We start from the raw sequence: 25,762 nt of genomic DNA on the forward strand, positions 1-25,762 counted from the left end.
GATTGGTTGAAATGTTGAATCAGATGTGCTTGTCCTGGGTTACAATAAACATGTGTACTGTTGGGGGGGACTGGAGGACCAGGGTTGGAGTACTGCTCCAGACATACAGGCCACAGATTACACAGCCAGTCTCTAGACATACAGGCCACAGATTACACAGCCAGTCTCTAGACATACAGGCCACAGATTACACAGCCAGTCTCTAACATACAGGCCACAGATTAGACATACAGGCCACAGATTACACAGCCAGTCTCTGGACATACAGGCCACAGATTACACAGCCAGTCTCTAACATACAGGCCACAGATCACACAGCCAGTCTCTGGACATACAGGCCACAGATTACACAGCCAGTCTCTGGACATACAGGCCACAGATTACACAGCCAGTCTCTAACGTACAGGCCACAGATTACACAGCCAGTCTCCAGACATACAGGCCACAGATTACACAGCCAGTCTCTAACATACAGGCCACAGATTACACAGCCAGTCTCTGGACATACAGGCCACAGATTACACAGCCAGTCTCTAACATACAGGCCACAGATTACACAGCCAGTCTCTAGACATACAGGCCACAGATTACACAGCCAGTCTCTAACATACAGGCCACAGATCACACAGCCAGTCTCTGGACATACAGGCCACAGATTACACAGCCAGTCTCTAACATACAGGCCACAGATTACACAGCCAGTCTCTGAACATACAGGCCACAGATTACACAGCCAGTCTCTAACATACAGGCCACAGATTACACAGCCAGTCTCTAACATACAGGCCACAGATTACACAGCCAGTCTCCAGACATACAGGCCACAGATTACACAGCCAGTCTCTGGAAACATCTGGACCAATCGCTTCACCATAAAACAACAATTACATTTAAATTAAGTCGTTGGGGAAAAGTGAGGCAACTTTCTCTGGTTGCCGTGGCAGAGTGTGGGAGTGGCGGCCCCTGGTTACGTACGTCTCCCGGGTTTCCGTATCTCCTTGGTGATGAGGGCTCGTAGTTCGGTGTTGACCTCCAGACTCTCGCTGTTCATCACCTTCTTTAGCTCCCCGGGGGAGGGGTACCGGGCCGGGCGCTGCTCCTCCACCACACCCCCCGTCTCTCCTCCATCCTCACTGCCCTCTGAGAGCTCCACCTCCCTGGGAAGCCCGTTCTCCTCCTCGATGTCCCCATCAGCATCGTCCTCCACGCGGTTCCCTGGGCCGGGGACGTCTAGAAGGGGTACAGAGAGGATCTCTCCTGGTTGGACCGTTATCCCGGTCTCACACGTCTCTGGGTTGTAGAGGTTCCCAAACACAGCCTCTGAGTCTGACTCACTCTGGTCGCTCTCTGTGAGGGGGGGGGGAAGAGACACAGTCATAACTAACATGTATGGAACTAAAATACAGTCACTTTCTTTGACAGACTCAGCACTTCAAATATGTGTGTTTTAACACACAGGTGCACTGAAAACAATGGCACAGAGCTTGTGTGAGTGAGTGTCTCACCAGTGAGGGGGGGTCTGAAGGGGCTGGCTGCAGGGCTGACGGGGGGCGAATAGGCTCTGCCGGGGCGCAGTAGAGGGGACATGCACCGCCGTCTCTTAGGACCCCCACCCCCGATCCCGTGCATGTTGGTGTCACTCCCCGGACGCTTGCCCTTGTTCTGGGGACCCGTCACAAACTCATCGGCCTCGTCAATCATCATCCCCTAGAGAAACAGCAATAGAAGACAGGATGAACAAACGTACTATATAACTTCACTGTGCATTGTTACAGCAAACAAATTCACATTTGTCCAGAAATGTGTCGACTCATAACAGCAATCAATTAGGGATGTTTTCAAAACAAATAAAGAGAGTTTGTGAGGTTTTGACCAGCTGATTTCAGACACTCCTAAGTGGAAGAGAATGGTAGTGAGAGTGATTTCTGTAGACAGACAGGTCCTACCTTTTTGTCCAGTTTGAAGGGGTTTCCGAAGGTGTGCAGGCGTTTGGGCTGTTCAGGGTCTGCGTCTCTGAGGGGTTGGGGAAGGGCCTTGAGGAAGTCCTGGTAGTTCCCCATCTGGGCGATGGGCACACTGTGGAGCTGGTCTGGACAGACAGGAGGACACATGAAGACTTGGGCTCAAATTCAGTCTTAGTCTCGTCCTTCACCAAAAAACTGGTAGCGAGAATAATTCAACACAAATTACAGTTCATTCTGGAACTGAATCGCACACACACACACACACACACACACACACACACACACACACACACACACACACACACACACACACACACACACACACCTGTGTCCTGTCCTCGGAGCAGACAGGTGGTGCTGAGCAGGTTCCTCCTCATGCGGCTCAGCTGATCCAGGAGGTGCATTCTGGGAATGTCGTAGGCGTTCCGGAAACCCTGAGGTTTCAGACTCTACACAGGGAACAGCGAGGAAGAGCTAGTATTGTCACAGTAGATCAGAAAAGCAACACAATGGGGTAGTATCATATGAAACGGTACTACGGTAAGTTAGGGGGGGTAGTATCATATGAAACGGTACTACGGTAAGTCAGGGGGGTCAGTATCATATGAAACGGTACTACGGTAAGTCAGGGGGGTAGTATCATATGAAACGGTACTACGGTAAGTCAGGGGGGTAGTATCATATGAAACGGTACTACGGTAAGTCAGGGGGTAGTATCATATGAAACGGTACTACGGTAAGTCAGGGGGGTAGTATCATATGAAACGGTACTACGGTAAGTCAGGGGGGTAGTATCATATGAAACGGTACTACGGTAAGTCAAGGGGGTAGTATCATATGAAACGGTACTACGGTAAGTTAGGGGGGTAGTATCATATGAAACGGTACTACGGTAAGTTAGGGGGGTAGTATCATATGAAACGGTACTACGGTAAGTCAGGGGGGTAGTATCATATGAAACGGTACTACGGTAAGTCAGGGGGGTAGTATCATATGAAACGGTACTACGGTAAGTCAGGGGGGGTAGTATCATATGAAACGGTACTACGGTAAGTTGGGGGGTAGTATCATATGAAACGGTACTACGGTAAGTCAGGGGGGGTAGTATCATATGAAACGGTACTACGGTAAGTTAGGGGTGGTAGTACCATATGAAACGGTACTACGGTAAGTTGGGGGGTAGTATCATATGAAACGGTACTACGGTAAGTCAGGGGGGTAGTATCATATGAAACGGTACTATGGTAAGTCAGGGGGGGGTAGTATCATATGAAACGGTACTACGGTAAGTTAGGGGGGTAGTATCATATGAAACGGTACTACGGTAAGTTAGGGGGGGTAGTATCATATGAAACGGTACTATGGTAAGTCAGGGGGGGGTAGTATCATATGAAACGGTACTATGGTTTTCTAAAATGTTGGTATCATAACGATTTGGTGCTGTCGTACTACCTTGGTACCGGTGTACAGTGCAACATGATTACGCGTACACATAGAAATATATAATAGTAACGTATACATCTGATCCACTTTATACTATACAGAGAATCATGGCTGATCTCCATGTGAACACCTCTAGAGATAACATGACTTCTTCATCCTCAAGCGTCACAGCTAAGGGCTGTTCAGTGCTGGCTGACCTTGTTGAGAGGAGCCAGCTGAAAGCCAGAGAACTCTTTAGAGTTGAGCTCCAAGGGCAGGGCGGCCGTCTCTCCTGTGATGCTGGCCAGAAGCTGAGTGAAGTCTCTGCGCTGGGCCAGGGAGATGTCCCCACCGCGGTCACGCACCTTGATGCCACCCTCCGTTACCACCTTCTTGGCTACAGATGCTATCAGCCGCTCGTATTCTATCTTGGTCTGAGGAGAAGATGCATGGATGGTTATGGAAGGGTGAATGGAAACCAAGACAGTATGCACTCACCAACAACACACACACACACACACACGGGACACACGGACAGAGACGCACAGACGGGACAGAGACGCACAGACGGGACAGAGACGCACAGACGGGACAGAGACGCACATACGGGACAGAGACGCACATACGGGACAGAGACGCACAGACAGGACAGAGACGCACAGACAGGACAGAGACGCACAGACAGGACAGAGACGCACAGACTACCTGCTGGCTGAGCTTCTTGAGGTAGGACACCACACTGTAACTCAGACCATACTCCATGTTATCAGCCAGGAGGTTAGGAGCTCCCATGATCCTTAGCGCCTTCCGGAGGGACTGCATAAGAGTAGAGAAGGCATCATCAAGACCACACATTGCAACCAAAATACATAACGATGTCACATAACTCCACTGCTACAGTCACGTTAGCGCCTAGCGGTGGATATAACTCCACTGCATCAGCCACGTTAGCTCCTAGCGGTGGATATAACTCCACTGCATCAGCCACGTTAGCGCCTAGCGGTGGATATAACTCCACTGCATCAGCCACGTTAGCGCCTAGCGGTGGATATAACTCCACTGCATCAGCCACGTTAGCGCCTAGCGGTGGATATGACTCCACCGTGGCAGCCACGTTAGCTCCTAGCGGTGGATATAACTCCACTGCATCAGCCACGTTAGCTCCTAGCGGTGGATATAACTCCACTGCATCAGCCACGTTAGCTCCTAGCGGTGGATATAACTCCACTGCATCAGCCACGTTAGCGCCTAGCGGTGGATATAACTCCACTGCATCAGCCACGTTAGCGCCTAGCGGTGGATATAACTCCACTGCATCAGCCACGTTAGCGCCTAGCGGTGGATATAACTCCACTGCATCAGCCACGTTAGCTCCTAGCGGTGGATATAACTCCACTGCATCAGCCACGTTAGCGCCTAGCGGTGGATATAACTCCACTGCATCAGCCACGTTAGCTCCTAGCGGTGGATAACACTACCGTTCAAGTTTGGGGTCACTTAGAAATGTTCTTATTTTTGAAAAAGCACTGTTTTTTTTCAATAAAATATCAAATTGATCAGAAATACAGTGTAGACATTGTTAATGTTGTAAATGACTATTGTAGCTGGAAGCAACTGATTTTTTATGGAATATCTACATAAGTGTACAGAGGCCCATTATCAGCAACCATCACTCCTGTGTTCCAATGGCACGTTGTGTTAGCTAATCCAAGTTTATCATTTTAAAAAGCTAATTGATCATTAGAAAACCTTTTTGAAATTATGTTAGCACAGCTGAAAACTGTTGTCCTGATTAAAGAAGCAATAAAACTGGCCTTCTTTAGACTAGTTGAGAATCTGGAGCATCAGAATTTGCGGGTTCGATTACAGGCTCAAAATGGCCAGAAACAAACAACTTTCTTCTGAATCTCGTCAGTCTATTCTTGTTCTGAGAAATGAAGGCAATTCCATGCGAGAAATTGCCAAGAAACTGAAGATCTCGTACAACGCTGTGTACTACTCCCTTCACAGAACAGCGCAAACTAACCAGAATAGAAAGAGGAGTGGGAGGCACAACTGAGCAAGAGGACAAGTACATTAGAGTGTCTAGTTTGAGAAACGGACGCCTCACAAGTCCTCAACTGGCAGCTTCATTAAATAGTACCAGCAAAACACCAGTCTCAACGTCAACAGTGAAGAGGCGACTCCGGGATGCTGGCCTTCTAGGCAGAGTTGCAAAGAAAAAGCCATATCTCAGACTGGCCAATAAAAAGAAAAGATTAAGATGGGCAAAAGAACACAGACACTGGACAGAGGAACTCTGCCTAGAAGGCCAGCCTCCCGGAGTCGCCTCTTCACTGTTGATGTTGAGACTGGTGTTTTGCGGGTACTATTTAATGAAGCTGCCAGTTGAGGACTTGTGAGGCGTCCGTTTCTGAAACTAGATATTAATGTACTTGTCCTCTTGCTCAGTTGTGCACCAGGGCCTCCCACTCTTTCTATTCTGGTTAGAGACAGTTTGCGCTGTTCTGTGAAGGGAGTAGTACACAGCTTTGTACGAGATCTTCAGTTTCTTGGCAATTTCTCGCATGGAATAGCCTTCATTTCTCAGAACAAGAATAGACTGACGAGTTTCAGAAGAAAGTTCTTTGTTTCTGGCCATTTTGAGCCTGTAATCGAACCCACAAATGCTGATGCTCCAGATACTCAACTAGTCTAAAGAAGGCCAGTTTTATTGCTTCTTTAAGCAGACAACAGTTTTCAGCTGTGCTAACATAATTGCAAAATGGTTTTCTAATGATCAATTAGACTTTTAAAATGATAAACTTGGATTAGCTAACACAACGTGCCATTGGAACACAGGAGTGATGGTTGCTGATAATGGGCCTCTGTACGCCTATATAGATATTCCATAAAAAATCTGCCGTTTCCAGCTACAATAGTCATTTACAACATTAACAATGTCTACACTGTATTTCTGATCAATTTTATGTTATTTTAATAGACAATTTCTAAGTGACCCCAAAACCTTTGAACGGTAGTGTATGTATGTATATATTTATATTTTTCCTCCGAATTTTTTCAAAATTCTCTTGTGACCTTGTTTGGGAACCTCTGAATTAGCCCCGACACCATCTATCATTTTCACTCCCTCAGCTTTGGGAGACTTGTGCATATGGCGTAGGTTGAACGTGATCACGCAACTGGGAGGGCCCGAGGCGCTGGTTTGACATTCAGCCGTCGACTTACCCCGATGTAATAGGGAGGCATGGTCTTCAGGTAGTTCTCAAATGACTGACGCCATTTAATGGTGGGCTTGAACTTGTGCACCCGGATCAAGTCATCTGCAACACATACAGAGCAGGTTTTAAGGAGAGGTAGAGTGTGACCACTATGGTCAGAAACATTCATTATCATATTACCAGATGTTTTCCATATTGAATGTATTTACAGAGTATTTGCTTTGCTTTATCTTGGCCAGGTCGCAGTTGTAAATGAGAACTTGTTCTCAACTAGCCTAACCTGGTTAAATAAAGGTGAAATAAAAAAATATAAAAAGTGTATGCTGGCTTCACAAAATGAATTTCCATGTAAATAAAAGTATATTGTATCATAACCACTACTGCCCTCTGCTGGCTTGGTGGAGCAACATGGTGCACTACATTAGGGCTCATGGGGACAGGGATGCCTTTCTAGACACAAGGGCAGGGCCCAGTTTCTCTTAACCATCTAAAAGGCTAAAGTTCATTGTGAGAACCTTTGTAGTAGCATCGTTAAATCTCTGAGCTGTTTACCCAAAACCATTGTTAATAAAGTTGCACTTGAAAACACTCGTTATTTACTGATTGCCTCAGACCACTCGGAGAACAGCTAAGTGCGTTGTTAGATGTTTTTTTTTTTGCCCTTCCGCGTCACTTTATATGAATGAGATCTCCTAGAAACGGACAAAAGATGTTTATCGGTCTCTCTGTGACCATCGATAACTTCAGAACAAAGTTCAATAAAAATACAAAAGTTAACGTTTTTGGCAAATTGTTACAAAGATTATTCAAATGAAAAACTGAGATGACTGCGTTAAAAACATATACGGTATAGCCTACATAGAACTATATTTAAAATCACATTGAAATCAATTTCATGTTCATTAAATTAAGTTTTATTTAGCCAATTGTTAGGCTACGGTCAGAAATGTTTGCCTCAATACATTTCATGTGTAAAAAACGTGCGTAATAATGTGCCAAATCTTGATTCAATGCATTATTATAGAGCATTAGAAGCCGCCGCCTCAATATTTTCAGCAATAGGTAACAATCTCTCTCGAGGAGCTGATCCGTCGTCTGTATCGTGGACTGATGTTAAGGTCAGATTTGAACGGAGAAAGCGAATCCAAGGAGCAGCGTTGCCTTCCTTTCAATCCTATCAGTATCGACACAAATGCCTCAACGATGCACTTAGCGTCCGCACTCTTGTGCGTTGCGTTTTGGGAAAATGCACGTTACATCGTCGGCTGTTGACGGAACGATGCATCGTTAAAACCGTCGTAACCTTAAGTTCCATCGCTATCGGGAAACTGGGCCCTGGGCTCTCCAACCCTGTTCCTGGAGATACACCCGCCTGTAGGTTTTTCACTCCAATCCCAACTGATCCATCTTTATCAACCAGATATTTATTAGAATCAGGTGCTCTAGATTAGGGTTGGAGTAAAAAAATAAATAAAAAAATCAACAGGACAGCATCTCTCCGGGAAGAGCGTTGGAGAACTCTTCTCTAAAGAATTTGGAAGGGTCTTACCAAGTAGATCAGAGGCAGCAGAACCACGTAGTTAGAGCATTAGGACGAGGCCCAGGGCTTACCCAGTAGAGGCAGGACAACAGGGTAGTTAGCGAATTAGGACAGGGCCCAGGTCTTACCCAGTAGAGGCAGCACAACAGGGTAGTTAGCGTATTAGGACAGGGCCCAGGGCTTACCCAGTAGAGGCAGCACAACAGGGTAGTTAGCGTATTAGGACAGGGCCCAGGGCTTACCCAGTAGAGGCAGCACAACAGGGTAGTTAGCGTATTAGGACAGGGCCCAGGGCTTACCCAGTAGAGGCAGCACAACAGGGTAGTTGTAGGGCATGACGAAGAGGTTGACACAGTTGAGAGCCGTGCTGGCTTTCAGGTAGCCAAAGGGCTGGCCCAGGTCACTGTACTTGGCACTGTTACTTACAAACACCTAGAGGATGAGGGAGGGAGAGGGGAACTGAGTGAGAGAGCAAACAAACAAGTCCACCTTGTGTTGTATTGGCGTTGGGTTGTCTATTACTGTGTGTAGTGTAGTACTGGGTGTGTAGTGTAGTGTAGTGCTGTGTGTGTAGTGTAGTGCTGTGTGTGTGTAGTGTAGTGCTGTGTGTGTGTAGTGTAGTACTGTGTGTGTGTAGTGTAGTGCTGTGTGTGTGTTAGTGTAGTGCTGTGTGTGTGTAGTGTAGTGCTGTGTGTGTGTAGTGTAGTGCTGTGTGTGTAGTGTAGTGCTGTGTGTGTGTAGTGTAGTGCTGTGTGTGTAGTGTAGTGCTGTGTGTGTAGTGTAGTGCTGTGTGTGTGTAGTGTAGTGCTGTGTGTGTAGTGTAGTGCTGTGTGTGTAGTGTAGTGCTGTGTGTGTAGTGTAGTACTGTGTGTGTAGTGTAGTACTGTGTGTGTATAGTGTAGTGCTGTGGGTGTAGTGTAGTGTAGTACTGGGTGTGTAGTGTAGTGTAGTACTGTGTGTGTAGTGTCGTGCTGTGTGTGTAGTGTCGTACTGTGTGTGTAGTGTCGTACTGTGTGTGTAGTGTCGTACTGTGTGTGTAGTGTCGTACTGTGTGTGTAGTGTCGTACTGTGTGTGTAGTGTAGTGTAGTACTGTGTGTGTGTAGTGTAGTACTGTGTGTGTAGTGTAGTGTAGTACTGTGTGTGTAGTGTAGTACTGTGTGTGTAGTGTAGTACTGTGTGTGTAGTGTAGTACTGTGTGTGTAGTTTAGTGTAGTACTGTGTGTGTAGTTTAGTGTAGTACTGTGTTATATTGTGGGTGTGTAGAGTGGTACGTGTGTGTAGTTTAGTGTAGTACTGTGTTATATTGTGGGTGTGTAGTGTAGTGTAGTACTGTGTATGTAGTTTAGTGTAGTACTGTGTTATATTGTGGGTGTGTAAGGTAGTGTAGTACTGTGTGTGTAGTTTAGTGTAGTACTGTGTTATGTTGTGGGTGTGTAGGGTAGTGTAGTACTGTGTGTGTAGTTTGGTGTAGTACTGTGTGTGTAGTGTAGTGCTGTGTGTGTAGTTTAGTGTAGTACTGTGTGTGTAGTTTAGTGTAGTACTGTGCGTGTAGTTTAGTGTAGTACTGTGCGTGTAGTGTGTGTGTGTAGTACTGTGTGTGTGTGTAGTGTAGTACTGTGTGTGTAGTGTAGTACTGTGTGTGTAGTGTAGTGTAGTACTGTGTGTGTGTAGTTTAGTGTAGTACTGTGTTATGTTGTGGGTGTGTAGTGTAGTACTGTGTGTGTAGTGTAGTACTGTGTGTGTAGTGTAGTACTGTGTGTGTAGTGTAGTACTGTGTATGTTGTGGGTGTGTAGTGTAGTGTAGTACTGTGTAGTGTAGTGTAGTACTGTGTAGTGTAGTGTAGTACTGTGTTATGTTGTGGGTGTGTAGTGTAGTGTAGTACTGTGTAGTGTAGTGTAGTACTGGGTGTGTAGTGTAGTGTAGTACTGTGTGTGTAGTGTAGTACTGTGTGTGTAGTGTAGTACTGTGTGTGTAGTGTAGTACTGTGTGTGTAGTGTAGTACTGTGTATGTTGTGGGTGTGTAGTGTAGTGTAGTACTGTGTAGTGTAGTGTAGTACTGTGTTATGTTGTGGGTGTGTAGTGTAGTGTAGTACTGTGTAGTGTAGTGTAGTACTGGGTGTGTAGTGTAGTGTAGTACTGTGTGTGTAGTGTAGTACTGTGCGTGTAGTTTAGTGTAGTACTGTGCGTGTAGTGTAGTGTAGTACTGTGCGTGTAGTGTAGTGTAGTACTGTGCGTGTAGTGTAGTACTGTGTGTGTAGTGTAGTGTAGTACTGTGTTATGTTGTGGGTGTGTAGGGGTATCACATTGTGTACCTGCCAGCAGGTGTGAGGGGACTTCCTCTCCAGGATGTACTGTGTGAGAGGTGAAGGCTCCAGCTCGTATTTGTCAAAGGGAACCTTGTCAATCACCATGGGCTCCGAGTCCAGGCAGGAGAAACGCACGTGGGGGTGGGCCGAGCGAGGGGGCTGGGAGAGGACAGGAACATCAGAGAAAAACACTACCAGCATGCACAGACACGAGCCACCCGTGTCAGAAAGAGACAATCTCTTACCAGTGTAGGGGAGTTAGTGTCGGGCCAGAAGCCTTCAGGAATGGGCCAGTGTCCGATGGGCACACCAGTCTTGGGGTTGGGTCGTACGTAGATCAGCTTGTGGCAGCAGTGCCAGGACTGGGGGCCGGGCTTCAGGATCTCATCTGGACAGACAAAATAATGTGTGAAATAGAGGGAGGGGCTAGAGGAAGGGGGTGGGGGCACATCCGGCCCACCGGGCACTTCAATCCGGCCCACGAGACATTTACAAAAAAAAATATATATATATAATTATATAGTCTAGTCCCATCGCTTCAACTCCCGTACGGACTCGGGAGAGGTGCAGGTCGAGAGCCGTGCTTCCTCCGAAACACAACCCAACCAAGCCGCACTGCTTCTTGACACAATGTCCACTTAACCCGGAAGCCAGCCGCACCAATGTGTCAGAGGAAACATTGTACACCTGGTGACCGTGTCAGCGTGCACAGCACCCGGCCCGCCACAGGAGTTGCAAGAGCGCGACTGGACAAAGAAATCTCGGCCTGCCAAACCCACCCCTAACCCGGACGGCGCTGGGCCAAACCCTCCCCTAACCCGGACGGCGCTGGGTCAAACCCTCCCCTAACCCGGACGATGCTGGGCCAATTGTGCGCCGCCTCATGGGTCTCCCAGTCACTGCCAGCTGCGACACAGCCTGGGATCGAACCCGGGTCTGTAGTGATGCATCTAGCACTGTGATGCAGTGCCTCAGAGCGTTGCACCACTCGGGAGGCCCCCGTAAATTGATTTTAACAAACAATTGGTCCCCTAAAAAATGCGTCCACCGTTTAATTTAAAAATCATGATGTGGCATCGAGCCAAAAAGTTTGCCATCCCCTGGTCTAGGAGAACGTGTGTAGGGAGGCGGTAGAGGCTAGGGGGACGTGGGTATGGAGGCGGTAGAGGCTAGGGGGACGTGGGTAGGGAGGCGGTAGAGACTAGGGGGACGTGGGTAGGGAGGCGGTAGAGCCTAGGGGGACGTGGGTATGGAGGCGGTAGAGGCTAGGGGGACGTGGGTATGGAGGCGGTAGAGGCTAGGGGGGCCGTATGGAGGCGGTAGAGGCTAGGGGGACGTGGGTATGGAGGCGGTAGAGGCTAGGGGGCCGTATGGAGGCGGTAGAGGATAGGGGGACGTAGGTATGGAGGCGGTAGAGGCTAGGGGGACGTGGGTATGGAGACGGTAGAGGCTTGGTGGACGTGTGAGGAGGTAGAGGCTAGGGGGACGTGGGTATGGAGGCGGTAGAGGCCAGGGGGACATATGGAGGCGGTAGAGGCTAGGGGGGACGTGGGTATGGAGGCGGTAGAGGCTAGGGGGACGTGGGTATGGAGGAGGTAGAGGCTAGGGGGACGTGGGTATGGAGGCGGTAGAGGCTAGGGGGACGTGGGTATGGAGACGGTAGAGGCTTGGTGGACGTGTGAGGAGGTAGAGGCTAGGGGGACGTGGGTATGGAGGCGGTAGAGGCCAGGGGGACATATGGAGGCGGTAGAGGCTAGGGGACGTGGGTATGGAGGCGGTAGAGGCTAGGGGGACGTGGGTAGGGAGGCGATAGAGGCCAGGGGAACGTGGGTAGGGAGGCGGTAGAGGCTAGGGGGACGTGGGTATGGAGGCGGTAGAGGCTAGGGGGACGTGGGTATGGAGGCGGTAGAGGCTAGGGGAACGTGGGTATGGAGGCGGTAGAGGCTAGGGGGACGTGGGTATGGAGGCGGTAGAGGCTAGGGGAACGTGGGTATGGAGGAGGTAGAGGCTAGGGGAACGTGGGTATGGAGCCGGTAGAGTCTAGGTGGACGTGGGTATGGAGGAGGTAGAGGCTAGGGGAACATTAAAGCAGTCTGTCTCTCACCCTCTCCAGGAGGGGGGTCCGGGCCCGTCTTCTCAAAGTTGATGACCACTCCACTCTGGATCTTCTGCAGTAGAGACTCCAGACACTGGTTCAACATGCGCTGGGAGAACACACTGTAGGAGCGACCTAGGAGACACACACTCTTACATTAGATTACACTCACCCACTGTTCACCAAGACACACACACACACACACCCCTCAATAGCCAGAGACATTTTGTGTAGTCTCTAATCAGCGGTAATGGGCAGCATGTAGAGTCCCAGTAGTAGCAGCATGTAGAGTCCCAGTAGTAGCAGCAGCGTGTAGAGTCCCAGTAGTAGCAGCAGCATGTAGAGTCACAGTAGTAGCAGCAGCATGTAGAGTCACAGTAGTAGCAGCGTGTAGAGTCCCAGTAGTAGCAGCGTGTAGAGTCCCAGTAGTAGCAGCGTGTAGAGTCCCAGTAGTAGCAGCGTGTAGAGTCCCAGTAGTAGCAGCGTGTAGAGTCCCAGTAGCAGCAGCGTGTAGAGTCCCAGTAGTAGCAGCGTGTAGAGTCCCAGTAGTAGCAGCGTGTAGAGTCCCAGTAGCAGCAGCGTGTAGAGTCCCAGTAGTAGCAGCGTGTAGAGTCCCAGTAGTAGCAGCGTGTAGAGTCCCAGTAGTAGTAGCGTGTAGAGTCCCAGTAGTAGCAGCGTGTAGAGTCCCAGTAGTAGCAGCAGCGTGTAGAGTCCCAGTAGTAGCAGCAGCATGTAGAGTCCCAGTAGTAGCAGCGTGTAGAGTCCCAGTAGTAGCAGCGTGTAGAGTCCCAGTAGCAGCAGCGTGTAGAGTCCCAGTAGCAGCAGCGTGTAGAGTCCCAGTAGCAGCAGCGTGTAGAGTCCCAGTAGCAGCAGCTTGTAGAGTCCCAGTAGCAGCAGCGTGTAGAGTCCCAGTAGTAGCAGCGTGTAGAGTCCCAGTAGTAGCAGCAGCATGTAGAGTCCCAGTAGTAGCAGCATGTAGAGTCCCAGTAGTAGCAGCATGTAGAGTCCCAGTAGCAGCAGCATGTAGAGTCCCAGTAGCAGCAGCATGTAGAGTCCCAGTAGCAGCAGCGTGTAGAGTCCCAGTAGCAGCAGCGTGTAGAGTCCCAGTAGCAGCAGCGTGTAGAGTCCCAGTAGTAGCAGCGTGTAGAGTCCCAGTAGCAGCAGCATGTAGAGTCCCAGTAGTAGCAGCATGTAGAGTCCCAGTAGTAGTAGCGTGTAGAGTCCCAGTAGTAGTAGCGTGTAGAGTCCCAGCAGTAGCAGCAGCATGTAGAGTCCCAGTAGTAGCAGCAGCATGTAGAGTCCCAGTAGTAGCAGCGTGTAGAGTCCCAGTAGTAGCAGCGTGTAGAGTCCCAGTAGTAGCAGCGTGTAGAGTCCCAGTAGTAGCAGCGTGTAGAGTCCCAGTAGCAGCAGCATGTAGAGTCCCAGTAGCAGCAGCATGTAGAGTCCCAGTAGCAGCAGCATGTAGAGTCCCAGTAGCAGCAGCGTGTAGAGTCCCAGTAGCAGCAGCGTGTAGAGTCCCAGTAGCAGCAGCGTGTAGAGTCCCAGTAGTAGCAGCGTGTAGAGTCCCAGTAGTAGCAGCAGCATGTAGAGTCCCAGTAGTAGCAGCATGTAGAGTCCCAGTAGTAGCAGCATGTAGAGTCCCAGTAGCAGCAGCATGTAGAGTCCCAGTAGCAGCAGCATGTAGAGTCCCAGTAGCAGCAGCATGTAGAGTCCCAGTAGTAGCAGCATGTAGAGTCCCAGTAGTAGTAGTGTGTAGAGTCCCAGTAGTAGCAGCAGCATGTAGAGTCCCAGTAGTAGTAGCGTGTAGAGTCCCAGTAGCAGCAGCGTGTAGAGTCCCAGTAGTAGCAGCATGTAGAGTCCCAGTAGTAGTAGCAGCATGTAGAGTCCCAGTAGTAGTAGCAGTATGTAGAGTCCCAGTAGTAGTAGCAGTATGTAGAGTCCCAGTAGTAGTAGCAGTATGTAGAGTCCCAGTAGTAGTAGCAGTATGTAGAGTCCCAGTAGTAGTAGCAGTATGTAGAGTCCCAGTAGTAGCAGCATGTAGAGTCCCAGTAGTAGCAGCATGTAGAGTCCCAGTAGTAGTAGCAGTATGTAGAGTCCCAGTAGTAGTAGCAGCATGTAGAGTCCCAGTAGTAGCAGCATGTAGAGTCCCAGTAGTAGCAGCATGTAGAGTCCCAGTAGTAGCAGCATGTAGAGTCCCAGTAGTAGCAGCATGTAGAGTCCCAGTAGTAGCAGCATGTAGAGTCCCAGTAGTAGCAGCATGTAGAGTCCCAGTAGTAGCAGCATGTAGAGTCCCAGTAGTAGCAGTATGTAGAGTCTAGTAGCAGCATGTAGAGTCCCAGTAATAGCAGCATGTAGAGTCCCAGTAGTAGCAGTATGTAGAGTCCCAGTAGTAGCAGCATGTAGAGTCCCAGTAGCAGCAGTTGAAGACATTGCCCATCTGACCCATGTGGCATTGAGCAGAAAGCCTGACTTTGTAATCTTGACCTTCATCAGCACTTTTCACTCACTGTGTCCTATTCACCAGGCTGCACTATTCACCAGAACTCACATGCCCACACCACCCCTGGCTATTGGCCCATCACCGCTGTAGGTCACAGTAGGCTTAGGAGGTGCTGGCTCATTCTAGACAATAAAGGCTGCTGGCTTAATTCTAGAATTATGCTTAGGTTGAGGCTTAAACACACACTGTATGCTCAAACTGTACTTGTGTGTTGTGTTGGACACATGCTAACGTGCTCAGCTCAGCTACGCCCGACGTGCTCAGCTCAGCTCAGCTACGCCCGACGTGCTCAGCTCAGCTCACGCCCGACGTGCTCAGCTCAGCTCAGCTACGCCCGACGTGCTCAGCTCAGCTCAGCTACGCCCGACGTGCTCAGCTCCTTAGCTACTTATTGTTGTATATTGATAAGCCATTGTTGAGGAAAGAGCTTGCAAGTAAGCATTTCAAATGTGTCGTTTACACCCGCTGTATCATGTGCATGTGACAAATAAACTTTGATTTGACATGGCCACCGAGGCAGTGACATACTACACACGCGCACAACACAAACAGCGCCTCACCTCCGGTGACCTCACACATGGGGGTGATGGCCGAGTCGTCGGGTGGGACCCCCCCTAGTGGTTCAGGCTCGACAGTGGCGTGTCCGGGGATCCTCAGCACCAGGGAGAACAGACGCTGGTCCCAGCGAAACGGCTCCTTGGTCAGCTCACTGCCCGGCAGAGGAGTGGTCAGGGGAAGGTGGAGCTGGAGGAGGAGGAAGAAACCGTTTGAATTACACAAGAAGAGCATCGAGAGACGTTTATAACACGCAAACCTCACCGGACACTTGGAATGACAAATATATTTTTCCACATACCTGTACATGTTATTAAAATCATTTTACTCACGTCGCTGGCTCAAGTCAGCAAAGTCAAGCTCTAAAATAGAACTTGGTCCTATTTGAAACACCTTTCCACATCTACTCATTGGTTTTCAGGAGCATACAACCCCGTGTGGGTATTTGACAGATGAACGAGGGTAGATTAATCATATATATATACTTTGTTATATATATATATATATATATAAACAAAGTAACTCAGAACATCAGTTGAAGTCATAAGAATTTAACATTTTAATTACCATTTTCAAAGTCATGTTCACCCATCCTTCACCCACGCTGTCGTTAGAATTTCGATATCGCATATAAGCAGTGTGTTATAAGCAGTTTTAGGAGGATGTGTCCCCCCCACTTCCTTCACCAGTTGGTTGCCATATAAACTACACCTAAACTACAGTATATCAAAACTAATTTCACACCTAGGCCTATAATAAAACAGATGCAGCCTAAAGACAAGATTCAATTGACAATATTCTGACGGGTGACAATATTATCAACTGGCTTGTGATGAGACTGCATGGACCGGAGATTAACAACAAAACAAAAAAATAAATACTTTTTCAAAATCGTCCTTCATGCAGGTAAGACGTTTTGATTTCGGGGAAAAAAAGCAGGTTCTAAAAAGTTTTCTAAAACACAGACCTGGCTTAAGGAAATAATTAATTTCTTTGGTGTATAAGATTTGAATTGTGGCGTTTCGTGGTTTTGTCGTCTTTACATATAACCTACAGTAACAGACTAACACAAAACCTTTTTTGGGGGTTCATATTCTAAAAATGGTAGGCCTACCTAAAACATTAGTAAACAACCAAATAATGTTTTGCAATAGCATATATGAAATGTATTTATTAGACCATTGGCTCAGAACGGATTGCTAGACGTCCAGCTTTTCCAGTGTTAATAGTCAAGAGTAGAAAAAAAACACAATCCGGGTATGAATCTGGGTCCAAATTCTACAAATATTCAGCATTAAAAAAAGGATTTCAGGTAGAATAATAACCCAATGTTCATCTCCCAGGTCAAATTAGCTAGCAATAGCAAGCTAGAGAAATGGGCATGAATGTTTGTGTGTTCGACGTGCCCAAGTTCATAGTTACTTTTGATACTTCAACCTGTGTGTCATGATCACGTGTGTATGGAAGAAAAAAATTATCCACATGTACGTGATGGTGGATGCACGCGTGACAAGTGTCAGCATATTGCACTACTTCATGTCGCGCAACATGTGTCATCGAGGGTCCAACGCTGCCACTGCATACAGAGCCTCCCTGTATTTTGGTAGGAAACAGCTGTAGCCTATAGAGTACCACAGTATGACTCATAATACCCATAAAACCTAGGAGGTCAAACTGGGAAATGGTTCCAATGGTTTTTCTACCATTCATTTTTTCCCCATAGGGGATTTTAGAAATAGTTAATATAAAAGGGCTGTGTTTCGTGTAGGTTTACCCTGGCGTTACGTTTTGATAACCGTGTAAATCTCCCTCGGACAAGGTGACTTCTCAATATATTTGCCTGTATTTGCACCCCAAAAGAAAACACTAATGAGGCACTTTAGCTATCACCCAGGACTACAAATGCCTGTCTCAAGCTTCACATCACTCAACAGGACCATGATGATATGGACGAGACTGACAAATCAAGGTAAGATTCTATGGATTAACTATCTAAATGTTACCTAAATTTAGTAATTAATAAATTGGCTTTTTTTGTTGTTGAAATTGACAATCCCGCTTGGACAAGTTTTAAATGTATACAATAATTGTTACCTAGCTAGCTAGCTTGCTCGTTAGCTACATTAGCCATCCATTTGTCTAGCCATTTAAATGCATGAGAAATTTGTTAAAACAAATTTAGCTTTCTTTAGCTTTTATAAACCCAACAGTTTAGCTTGCTAGTTAACTAGCCAACTTAGTTGGTGAAGCGAGGCATTCTTGATGATGTTTGTGTCTGTGGGTGAAAAGTGAGGGTAGTCTACTTCAAGCAGATGGACTGATTAGCACCCTCTCGAGTCAACAGTGTGTTTACTGCGTGAAGGGTTTTAAATTAATTGTTATTCACACGTTTGTTTTTGGAGGTAGAATTACAAAACCTTATTGGCACCATTTTTATTCCAGAACCAATGGGTGAGCCTGTGAAGAATTTTTATTTTATTTCACCTTTATTTAACCAGGTAGGCAAGTTGAGGTCAAGTTCTCATTTACGATTGTGACCTGGCCAAGATAAAGCAAAGCAGTTCGACACATATAACAACAGAGTTACACATGGAGTAAAACAAACATACAGTCAATAATACAGAAGAAAAATAAGTCTATATACAATGTGAGCAAATGAGGTGAGATAAGGGAGGTAAAAGCAATACATTGGCCATGGTGTGGAAGTAAATACAATATAGCAATTAAAACACTGGAATGGTAGATTTGACAGTAGATGAGTGTGCAAAGTAGAAATACTGGGGTGCAATGGAGCAAAATAAATAAATAAATACAGTAGGGTAAGAGGTAGTCGTTTGGGCTATGTACAGGTGCAGTAATCTGTGAGCTGCTCTGACAGCTGGTGCTTAAAGCTAGTGAGGGAGATAAGTGTTTCCAGTTTCAGAGATTTTTGTAGTTCGTTCCAGTCATTGGCAGCAGAGAACTGGAAGGAGAGGCGGCCAAAGGAGGAATTGGCTTTGGGGGTGACAAGTGAGATATAAGGGCTGGAACGCGTGCTACGGGTGGGTGCAGCTATAGTGACCAGCAAGCAGAGATATGGCGGGACTTTACCTAGCAGGGTCTTGTAGATGACCTGGAGCCAGTGGGTTTTGGCGACGAGTATGAAGCGAGGGGCAGCCAACGAGAGCGTACAGGTCGCAGTGGTAGGTAGTATATGGGGATTTGGTGACAAAACGGATAGCACTGTGATAGACTGCATCCAATTTGTTGAGTAGGGTGTCAGAGGCTATTTTGTAAATGGCATCGCCAAAGTCGAGGATCGGTAAAATGGTCAGTTTTACGAGGGTATGTTTGGCAGCATGAGTGAAGGATGCTTTGTTGCGAAATAGGAAGCCAATTCTAGATTGAACTTTGGATTGGAGATGGTTTATGTGAGTCTGGAAGGAGAGTTTACAGTCTAACCAGACACCTAGGTATTTGTAGTTGTCCACATATTCTAAGTCAGAACCGTCCGGAGTAGTGATGCTGGACGGGCGGGCAGGTGCAGGCAGCGATCGGTTGAAGAGCATGCATTTAGTTTTACTTGTATTTAAGAGCAGTTGTAGGCCACGGAAGGAGAGTTGTATGGCATTGAAGCTCGTCTGGAGGGTTGTTAACACAGTGTCCAAAGAAGGGCCAGAAGTATATAGAATGGTGTCATCTGCGTAGAGGTGGATCAGACACTCACCAGCAGCAAGAGCGACATCATTGATATATACAGAGAAGAGAGTCGGCCCAAGAATTGAACCCTGTGGCACCCCCATAGAGACTGCCAGAGGCCCGGACAACAGGCCATCCGATTTGACACACTGAACTCTGTCGGAGAAGTAGTTGGTGAACCAGTCGAGGCAATCATTTGAGAAACCAAGACTATTGAGTCTGCCGATGAGGATGTGGTGATTGACAGAGTCGAAGGCCTTGGCCAGGTCAATGAATACAGCTGCACAGTATTGTTTCTTATCGATGGCGGTTAAGATATTGTTTAGGACCTTGAGCGTGGCTGAGGTGCACCCATGACCAGCTCTGAAACCAGATTGCATAGCGGAGAAGGTACGGTGGGATTCGAAATGGTCGGTAATCTGTTTGTTAACTTGGCTTTCGAAGACCTTAGAAAGGCAGGGTAGGATAGATATAGGTCAGTAGCAGTTTGGATCAAGAGTGTCCCCCCCTTTGAAGAGGGGGATGACCGCAGCTGCTTTCCAATCTTTGGGAATCTCAGACGACACGAGAGGTTGAACAGGCTAGTAATCGGGGTTGCAACAATTTCGGCAGATACTTTTAGAAAGAAAGGGTCCAGATTGTATAGCCCGGCTGATTTGTGGGGGTCCAGATTTTGCAGCTCTTTCAGAACATCAGCTGACTGGATTTGGGAGAAGGAGAAATGGGGAAGGCTTGGGCGAGTTGCTGTGGGGGGTGCAGTGCTGTTTACCGGGGTAGGGGTGGCCAGGTGGAAAGCATGGCCAGCCGTAGAAAAATGCTTATTGAAATTCTCAATTATAGTGGATTTATCGGTGGTGACCGAGTTTCCTATCTTCAGTGCAGTGGGCAGCTGGGAGGAGGTGCTCTTATTCTCCATGGACTTTACAATGTCCCAGAACTTTTTTGAGTTTGTGTTGCAGGAAGCAAATTTCTGCTTGAAAAAGCTTGCCTTGCCTTTTCTAACTGCCTGTGTATATTGGTTTCTAACTTTCCTAAAAAGTTGCATTTCACGGGGGTTGTTCGATGCTAATGCAGAATGCCACAGGATGTTTTTGTGTTGGTTAAGGGCAGTCAGGTCTGGAGAGCACCAAGGGCTATATCTATTCCTGGTTCTAAATTTCTTGAATGGGGCATGCTTATTTAAGATGGTGAGGAAGGCATTTAAAAAAATAAAAAATAACCAGGCATCCTCTACTGACGGGATGAGGTCGATATCCTTCCAGGATACCCGGGCCAGGTCGATTAGAAAGGCCTGCTCGCTGAAGTGTTTCAGGGAGCGTTTGACAGTGATGAGTGGAGGTCGTTTGACCGCTGACCCATTACGGATGCAGGCAATGATCCCTCAGATCTTGGTTGAAAACAGCAGAGGTGTATTTAGAGGGCAAGTTGGTTAGGATGATATGAGGGTGCCCGTGTTTACGGCATTGGGGTTGTTCCTGGTAGGTTCATTGATAATTTGTGCGAGATTGAGGGCATCAAGCTTAGATTGTAGGATGGCCGGGGTGTTAAGTTTGTCATAGTTTAGGTCACCTAGCAGCACAAGCTCTGAAGATAGATGGGGGGGCAATCAATTCACATATGGTATCCAGAGCACAACTGGGGGCAGAGGGTGATCTATAGCAGGCGGCAACGTTGAGAGTCTTGTTTTTAGAGAGGTGGATTTTTAAAAGTAGAAGTTCAAATTGTTTGGGTGCAGACCTGAATAGTAGGACAAAACTCTGCAGGCAATCTCTGCAGTAGATTGCAACACCGCCCCCTTTGGCCGTTCTATCGTGTCTGAAAATGTTGTAGTTAGGGATGGAGATTTCAGAGTTATTGGTGGTCTTCCTCAGCCAGGATTCAGACACGGCTAAGACATCCGGGTTGGAATGTGTGAATGGTTTTGTTCCGGCCCAGCTCAAAAACCGGACTTAAATAAATCATCATCATGAATTACGGCGATAGGCTATGAATTATAATCAGTTATAAGCTGGGCTCGGGAGCTGTCCACCCTTTTAAGGCATTCTGTATTATGGGCACAATTGGGGGGGGGGGTCCATTGATGGTATGGATATAAAACGCATGCTCCATGTTCAACTTCCAGCAGCTTGAGAGTGTTGACTGATGCCAAGGAGGCGGCTGCGAAGGGAACAGCTATGGAAGAGAAAACTGTAGCTAAGGCAGCACTGGTCCACATCTGCCCTGTCTGTCGGGTGAGTAGTATTGGCTGGTACTGTTCTTCTCCATGTGTATGCTATTGTACTGGCCTGTGTAATAGTTTGTTGCATTCTTTAGTTTATCATATGTGTCAAATTTGAATTCAATCTAAGCCACAGATTGTTAACTTCCTCCATTTTTATTTTAACCTTTATATTACGCAAACCCAAAGACATTCAAGCAGCTTTTTGAGAGCTAATATCCCAAGTCTCCAATGGTCCCAGTACTGGTTGATGTGCAGACCTAAGTGACCACACCAGCAACCCATTTTGTGTTTATTCCACGGCCAACAGAGTCTAAAATGGTCGCAGTACTGGTTGATGTGCAGGCCTAAGTGACCACACAGTCTAAAATGGTCCCAGTACTGGTTGATATACAGGCCTAAGTGACCACACACACTCAAAATGGACCAACAGCTGGGGTGAGATTCTTCAGTCATTCACAAACAGTAGACAGTGTAAACCACCGCCCTGGCAACGAAATGCTGACATTGTATTGTGAAAGACTCAATGCTGTGATCACTCATCGTCTTTAATGGTTGTGATTCACAGACACACGATGACCACGATTTGAATACCGCGTACAGAAGGAATGACGTCGAGGGACGCACCCCGACAACAACGGGTGCAGAAGCACACCAGCAACCCATTGTGTGTTTATTCCACAGCCAACCATACCTGTAGCAGAGTCTAGCACCCCCTTATTCCACACTGCCTTTCATGTCCCGTGGTCTCTCAACTTCATAACTCTCCATCTTATCTCTATAAACCCAGCCTACCTCCATTTTCCCTATGCTGCTTCCTTCACTTGTTCTTCTCCTGACGTAATAACATCTAGACTCAGTAATATGTTTAAAAGTGTTGTGGCGTACCGGGATTTTTTATTTTTTCCACCTGTGTAATGGTGTCCTCCTCCTGCTGCTTATTCTGGGGTTCAGACTGAATGTAGTGGTACATGTGCTGCTCACAACACGGACCCGTGTTGATATAGCTGTGTTACGACACGGCTACCCGGACCCGTGTTGATATAGCTGTGTTACGACACGGCTACCCGGACCCGTGTTGATATAGCTGTGTTACGACACGGCTACCCGGACCCGTGTTGATATAGCTGTGTTACGACACGGCTACCCGGACCCGTGTTGATATAGCTGTGTTACGACACGGCTACCCGGACCCGTGTTGATATAGCTGTGTATAGACATGGTGTCCTTGTTTTAAGTCTGTTAAGTGTCTTTCTCATTCTGCAGGAGTTGACCTAGTATTTTAAGCTTAACTTATAAATCCAGTTGTTTCTCCATTTGTAAATCATGCCGCGTTCACGCGCTAGTCGGAACTCTGAAATGTCCGACTTGCTACCTGGTTGTCGTTATACAGGTGTCCCGTTCAACCAATTAGCAATTCGGGAATATCAATTTCTTAGTTCCGATGTGAACTTGGTTTTACATTGTGTTATTTGTGCTGGTCTAATTCCTACAATGGAGAAGCAGAAGAATCTGTGCACTCTCGGATAGTAAATCATATTTCATATGATGCTCTTTGATGTCCCAGGTTTATGGCATTGATGAATAAAAAAAAAAAAATGTAATCTTTACTTCAAGTCAGATGTTAATACGTTATGTATGCATTGTTTACATTTCTTTAAAACAAAATGTCATTGTCGGAGTTCTGGTGTTTGATGGGTTACTAGGTGCGTTCTTGTCAAATAAATATGCTTATTTCATTCATGATTATGAATACATTCTGCAACGAGTTAATCTGGCACTTTGAATCTGGAACAGAACATGTTAGTTTAGTTCTGAATTGCTTTAATACAGCAGTGCTTTCTGAATGAGATTTCACCTCGTTCATAAAGTCGGCAGAAATACGGGATTAAATAAAGACATCGACCGGCTGAAGGAGAAGAAGATCTGGTATAATAAAAAAGGTATGGTGCTAATATCATCTAGCTAGCTATATAGCTTCTTTACTAAAAACGGCCCTAGTATTCATGGAACACAGTAAATATCAGACTGCTACTAGGATAGTATTCTGTACAAGACCAAATAAATGAGCCAAATATTAGTTAAACATATAGAACAGTAAATGAAAAATGTTTAATATAATCTTTCACTTTGAATCAAGGTAGCTAGTAGCTAGCTAGCTGATTGCAAATGTGTCAGCCAGAGATGACGTGCAAGACCTTGCAGGGATTCGTAGTCTTACATGATGTCTACTTTGATGCTAATTAGCATTTTAGAATCAGCGTAAATAGAGCCAAATATATTGATAAAAGTCACCTTGTCCGAGAAAGATTTACATGGTTATCAAAACGTCACGCCAGGGAAAGCCTACATGAAACACACCTTGAAGTGGTTATAAAATTCACTATGGTAAAAATGTCGGGGGAAAACAATTATTGGAACCATTTCCGTGTTTGACAGCTAGGTTTTATGGGTATCATGTCCACTGTGGGGCTCGATTGCGTGTTTATGTTAATTAGTCTGTTATTAAAGAATGTGAAACAATGTATATTTGCTGCTTTTCATTAAATCATGCATGACAGGGGTTTTTGGCCTAAAATAAATGCATTCATAAGGACATATTGTATATAACAGTGCTTTCAGAAAGTATTCATACCCCTTGTCTTATTACACATTGTGTTACAGCCTGAATTCAAAATGGGTTACATTTATTTATTTTCTCAGCATCTACACAAAATACCCCATAATGGAAAAGTGAAAACGTTTTAAGAAATGTTGAATTTACATAAAAAGTATTCACACCCCTCAGCGATTACAGCGATGAGTCTTTATCACACCTGGATTGTACAATGTTTGCACGTGATTGTTTGAAAAATTATTGAAGCTGTCAATTTGGTTGTTGATCATTGCTAGATAACCATTTAAGTCTTGCTATACATTTTCAAGCAGATTTAAGACAAAACTGTAACTCAACCACTCAGGAACATTCCGTCTTCTTGGTAAGCAACTAGATTTCGCATTGTGTTTTGTGTTATTGTCCTGCAGAAAGGTGAATTCATCTCCCAGTGTCTGGTGGAAAGCAAATTGAACCAGGTTTCCCTCTAGGATTTTGCCTGTTCTTAGCTCAATTACGTAAAAGATTTTATCCTGAAAAACTCCCCAGTCCTTAGTGATTACAAGAATACCCATAACATGATGCAGCCACCACTATGCTTGAAAATATGGAGAGTGGTACTCAATAATGTGTTGTATTGGATTTGCCCCAAACATAACTTTTTGTCCTAAACACATGTTAATTGCTTTGCCACATTTTTTGAAGTATTACCTTAGGGACATGTTGCAAACAGTATGCATGTTTTAGAATATTTGTACTCTACAGACTTCCTTCTTTTAAATATGTCATTTAGATTAGTTTTGTGGAGAAACTACAGTGTTGTTGATCAATCCTCAGTCTTCTCCTATCACACCCATTAAACTCCGTAACAGTTTCAAAGTCACAATTGGCCTCACGGTGAAGTCCCTGAGCAGTTTCCTTCCTCTCCAACTGAGTTAGGAAGGACGCCTGTATCTTTGTAGTGACTGGGTGTATTGATAAAACGTCCAAATGTAATTAATAACTTCACATGCTCAAAGGGATATTCAATGTCATTCCCCCCCTCAATCTACCAATAGGTGCCCGTCTTTGCGAGGCTTTGGAAAAACTCCCTGGTGGAATCGGTGTTTGTAATTGCTGGACTGAGGGACCTTACAGATAATTGTTTGTGTGGGGTACAGAGATGAGATAGTCATTCAAAAATCAAGTTAAAACACTATTATTGCACACAGAGTGAGTCCATGCGACTTGTTAAGCACATGTTTACACCTGAACTTATTTAAGCTTGCCATAACAAAAGGGGTTGAATACTTATTGACTTGTGTGTGTGTGTGTGTATACAAATATATGTCTTAATTGCACTGACATTATGGTGTAGTGTGTAGACCAGTAACAAACAAACAAAAAATCTTAATTGAAACCATTTTAAATTCAGGCTGTAACAATACTTTCTGAAGGTTAATGTAATTTGAACAGACATTTGATCAGTTATACTGTTCATGTGAAAATCGTCGGATCTGGTAAAAAGCAGACGTCGGTAAAAAACAAAAAGATACTAAAAATAAAGTAAATAATTGTATAGAAATGTAAGTATTGTGATTTTAGAGACAAAGTAACAAAAGCCTCTGATTAAAATGGACTGGGATCTATTACTGGGCTCTCACCAAGAAAATCACCAACTCATTATTT

The 25,762-nt window shown here is 46.1% G+C and overlaps 1 protein-coding gene across 1 annotated transcript in view; it reads right to left on the reverse strand.

Annotated features, from left to right (window-relative positions):
* The window catches only part of ints6 (integrator complex subunit 6), a 47,407-nt gene that overhangs the window by 7,374 nt on the left and 14,271 nt on the right, over positions 1-25,762 (reverse strand). Inside the window, exons 5-16 of the mRNA XM_014165662.2 lie at positions 15,611-15,794; positions 12,560-12,685; positions 10,701-10,843; positions 10,462-10,614; positions 8,447-8,579; positions 6,615-6,709; positions 4,092-4,202; positions 3,605-3,820; positions 2,290-2,413; positions 1,947-2,089; positions 1,506-1,707; positions 976-1,347 (exon numbers count right to left, since the gene is read on the reverse strand). Coding sequence (XP_014021137.2) covers positions 976-1,347; positions 1,506-1,707; positions 1,947-2,089; positions 2,290-2,413; positions 3,605-3,820; positions 4,092-4,202; positions 6,615-6,709; positions 8,447-8,579; positions 10,462-10,614; positions 10,701-10,843; positions 12,560-12,685; positions 15,611-15,794 — 2,002 coding nt within the window. The remainder of the gene's footprint in view (positions 1-975; positions 1,348-1,505; positions 1,708-1,946; positions 2,090-2,289; positions 2,414-3,604; positions 3,821-4,091; positions 4,203-6,614; positions 6,710-8,446; positions 8,580-10,461; positions 10,615-10,700; positions 10,844-12,559; positions 12,686-15,610; positions 15,795-25,762) is intronic.

This window comes from Salmo salar, chromosome ssa21 (genome assembly GCF_905237065.1).
Source record: "Salmo salar chromosome ssa21, Ssal_v3.1, whole genome shotgun sequence".
Taxonomy (NCBI): Eukaryota; Metazoa; Chordata; class Actinopteri; order Salmoniformes; family Salmonidae; genus Salmo; species Salmo salar.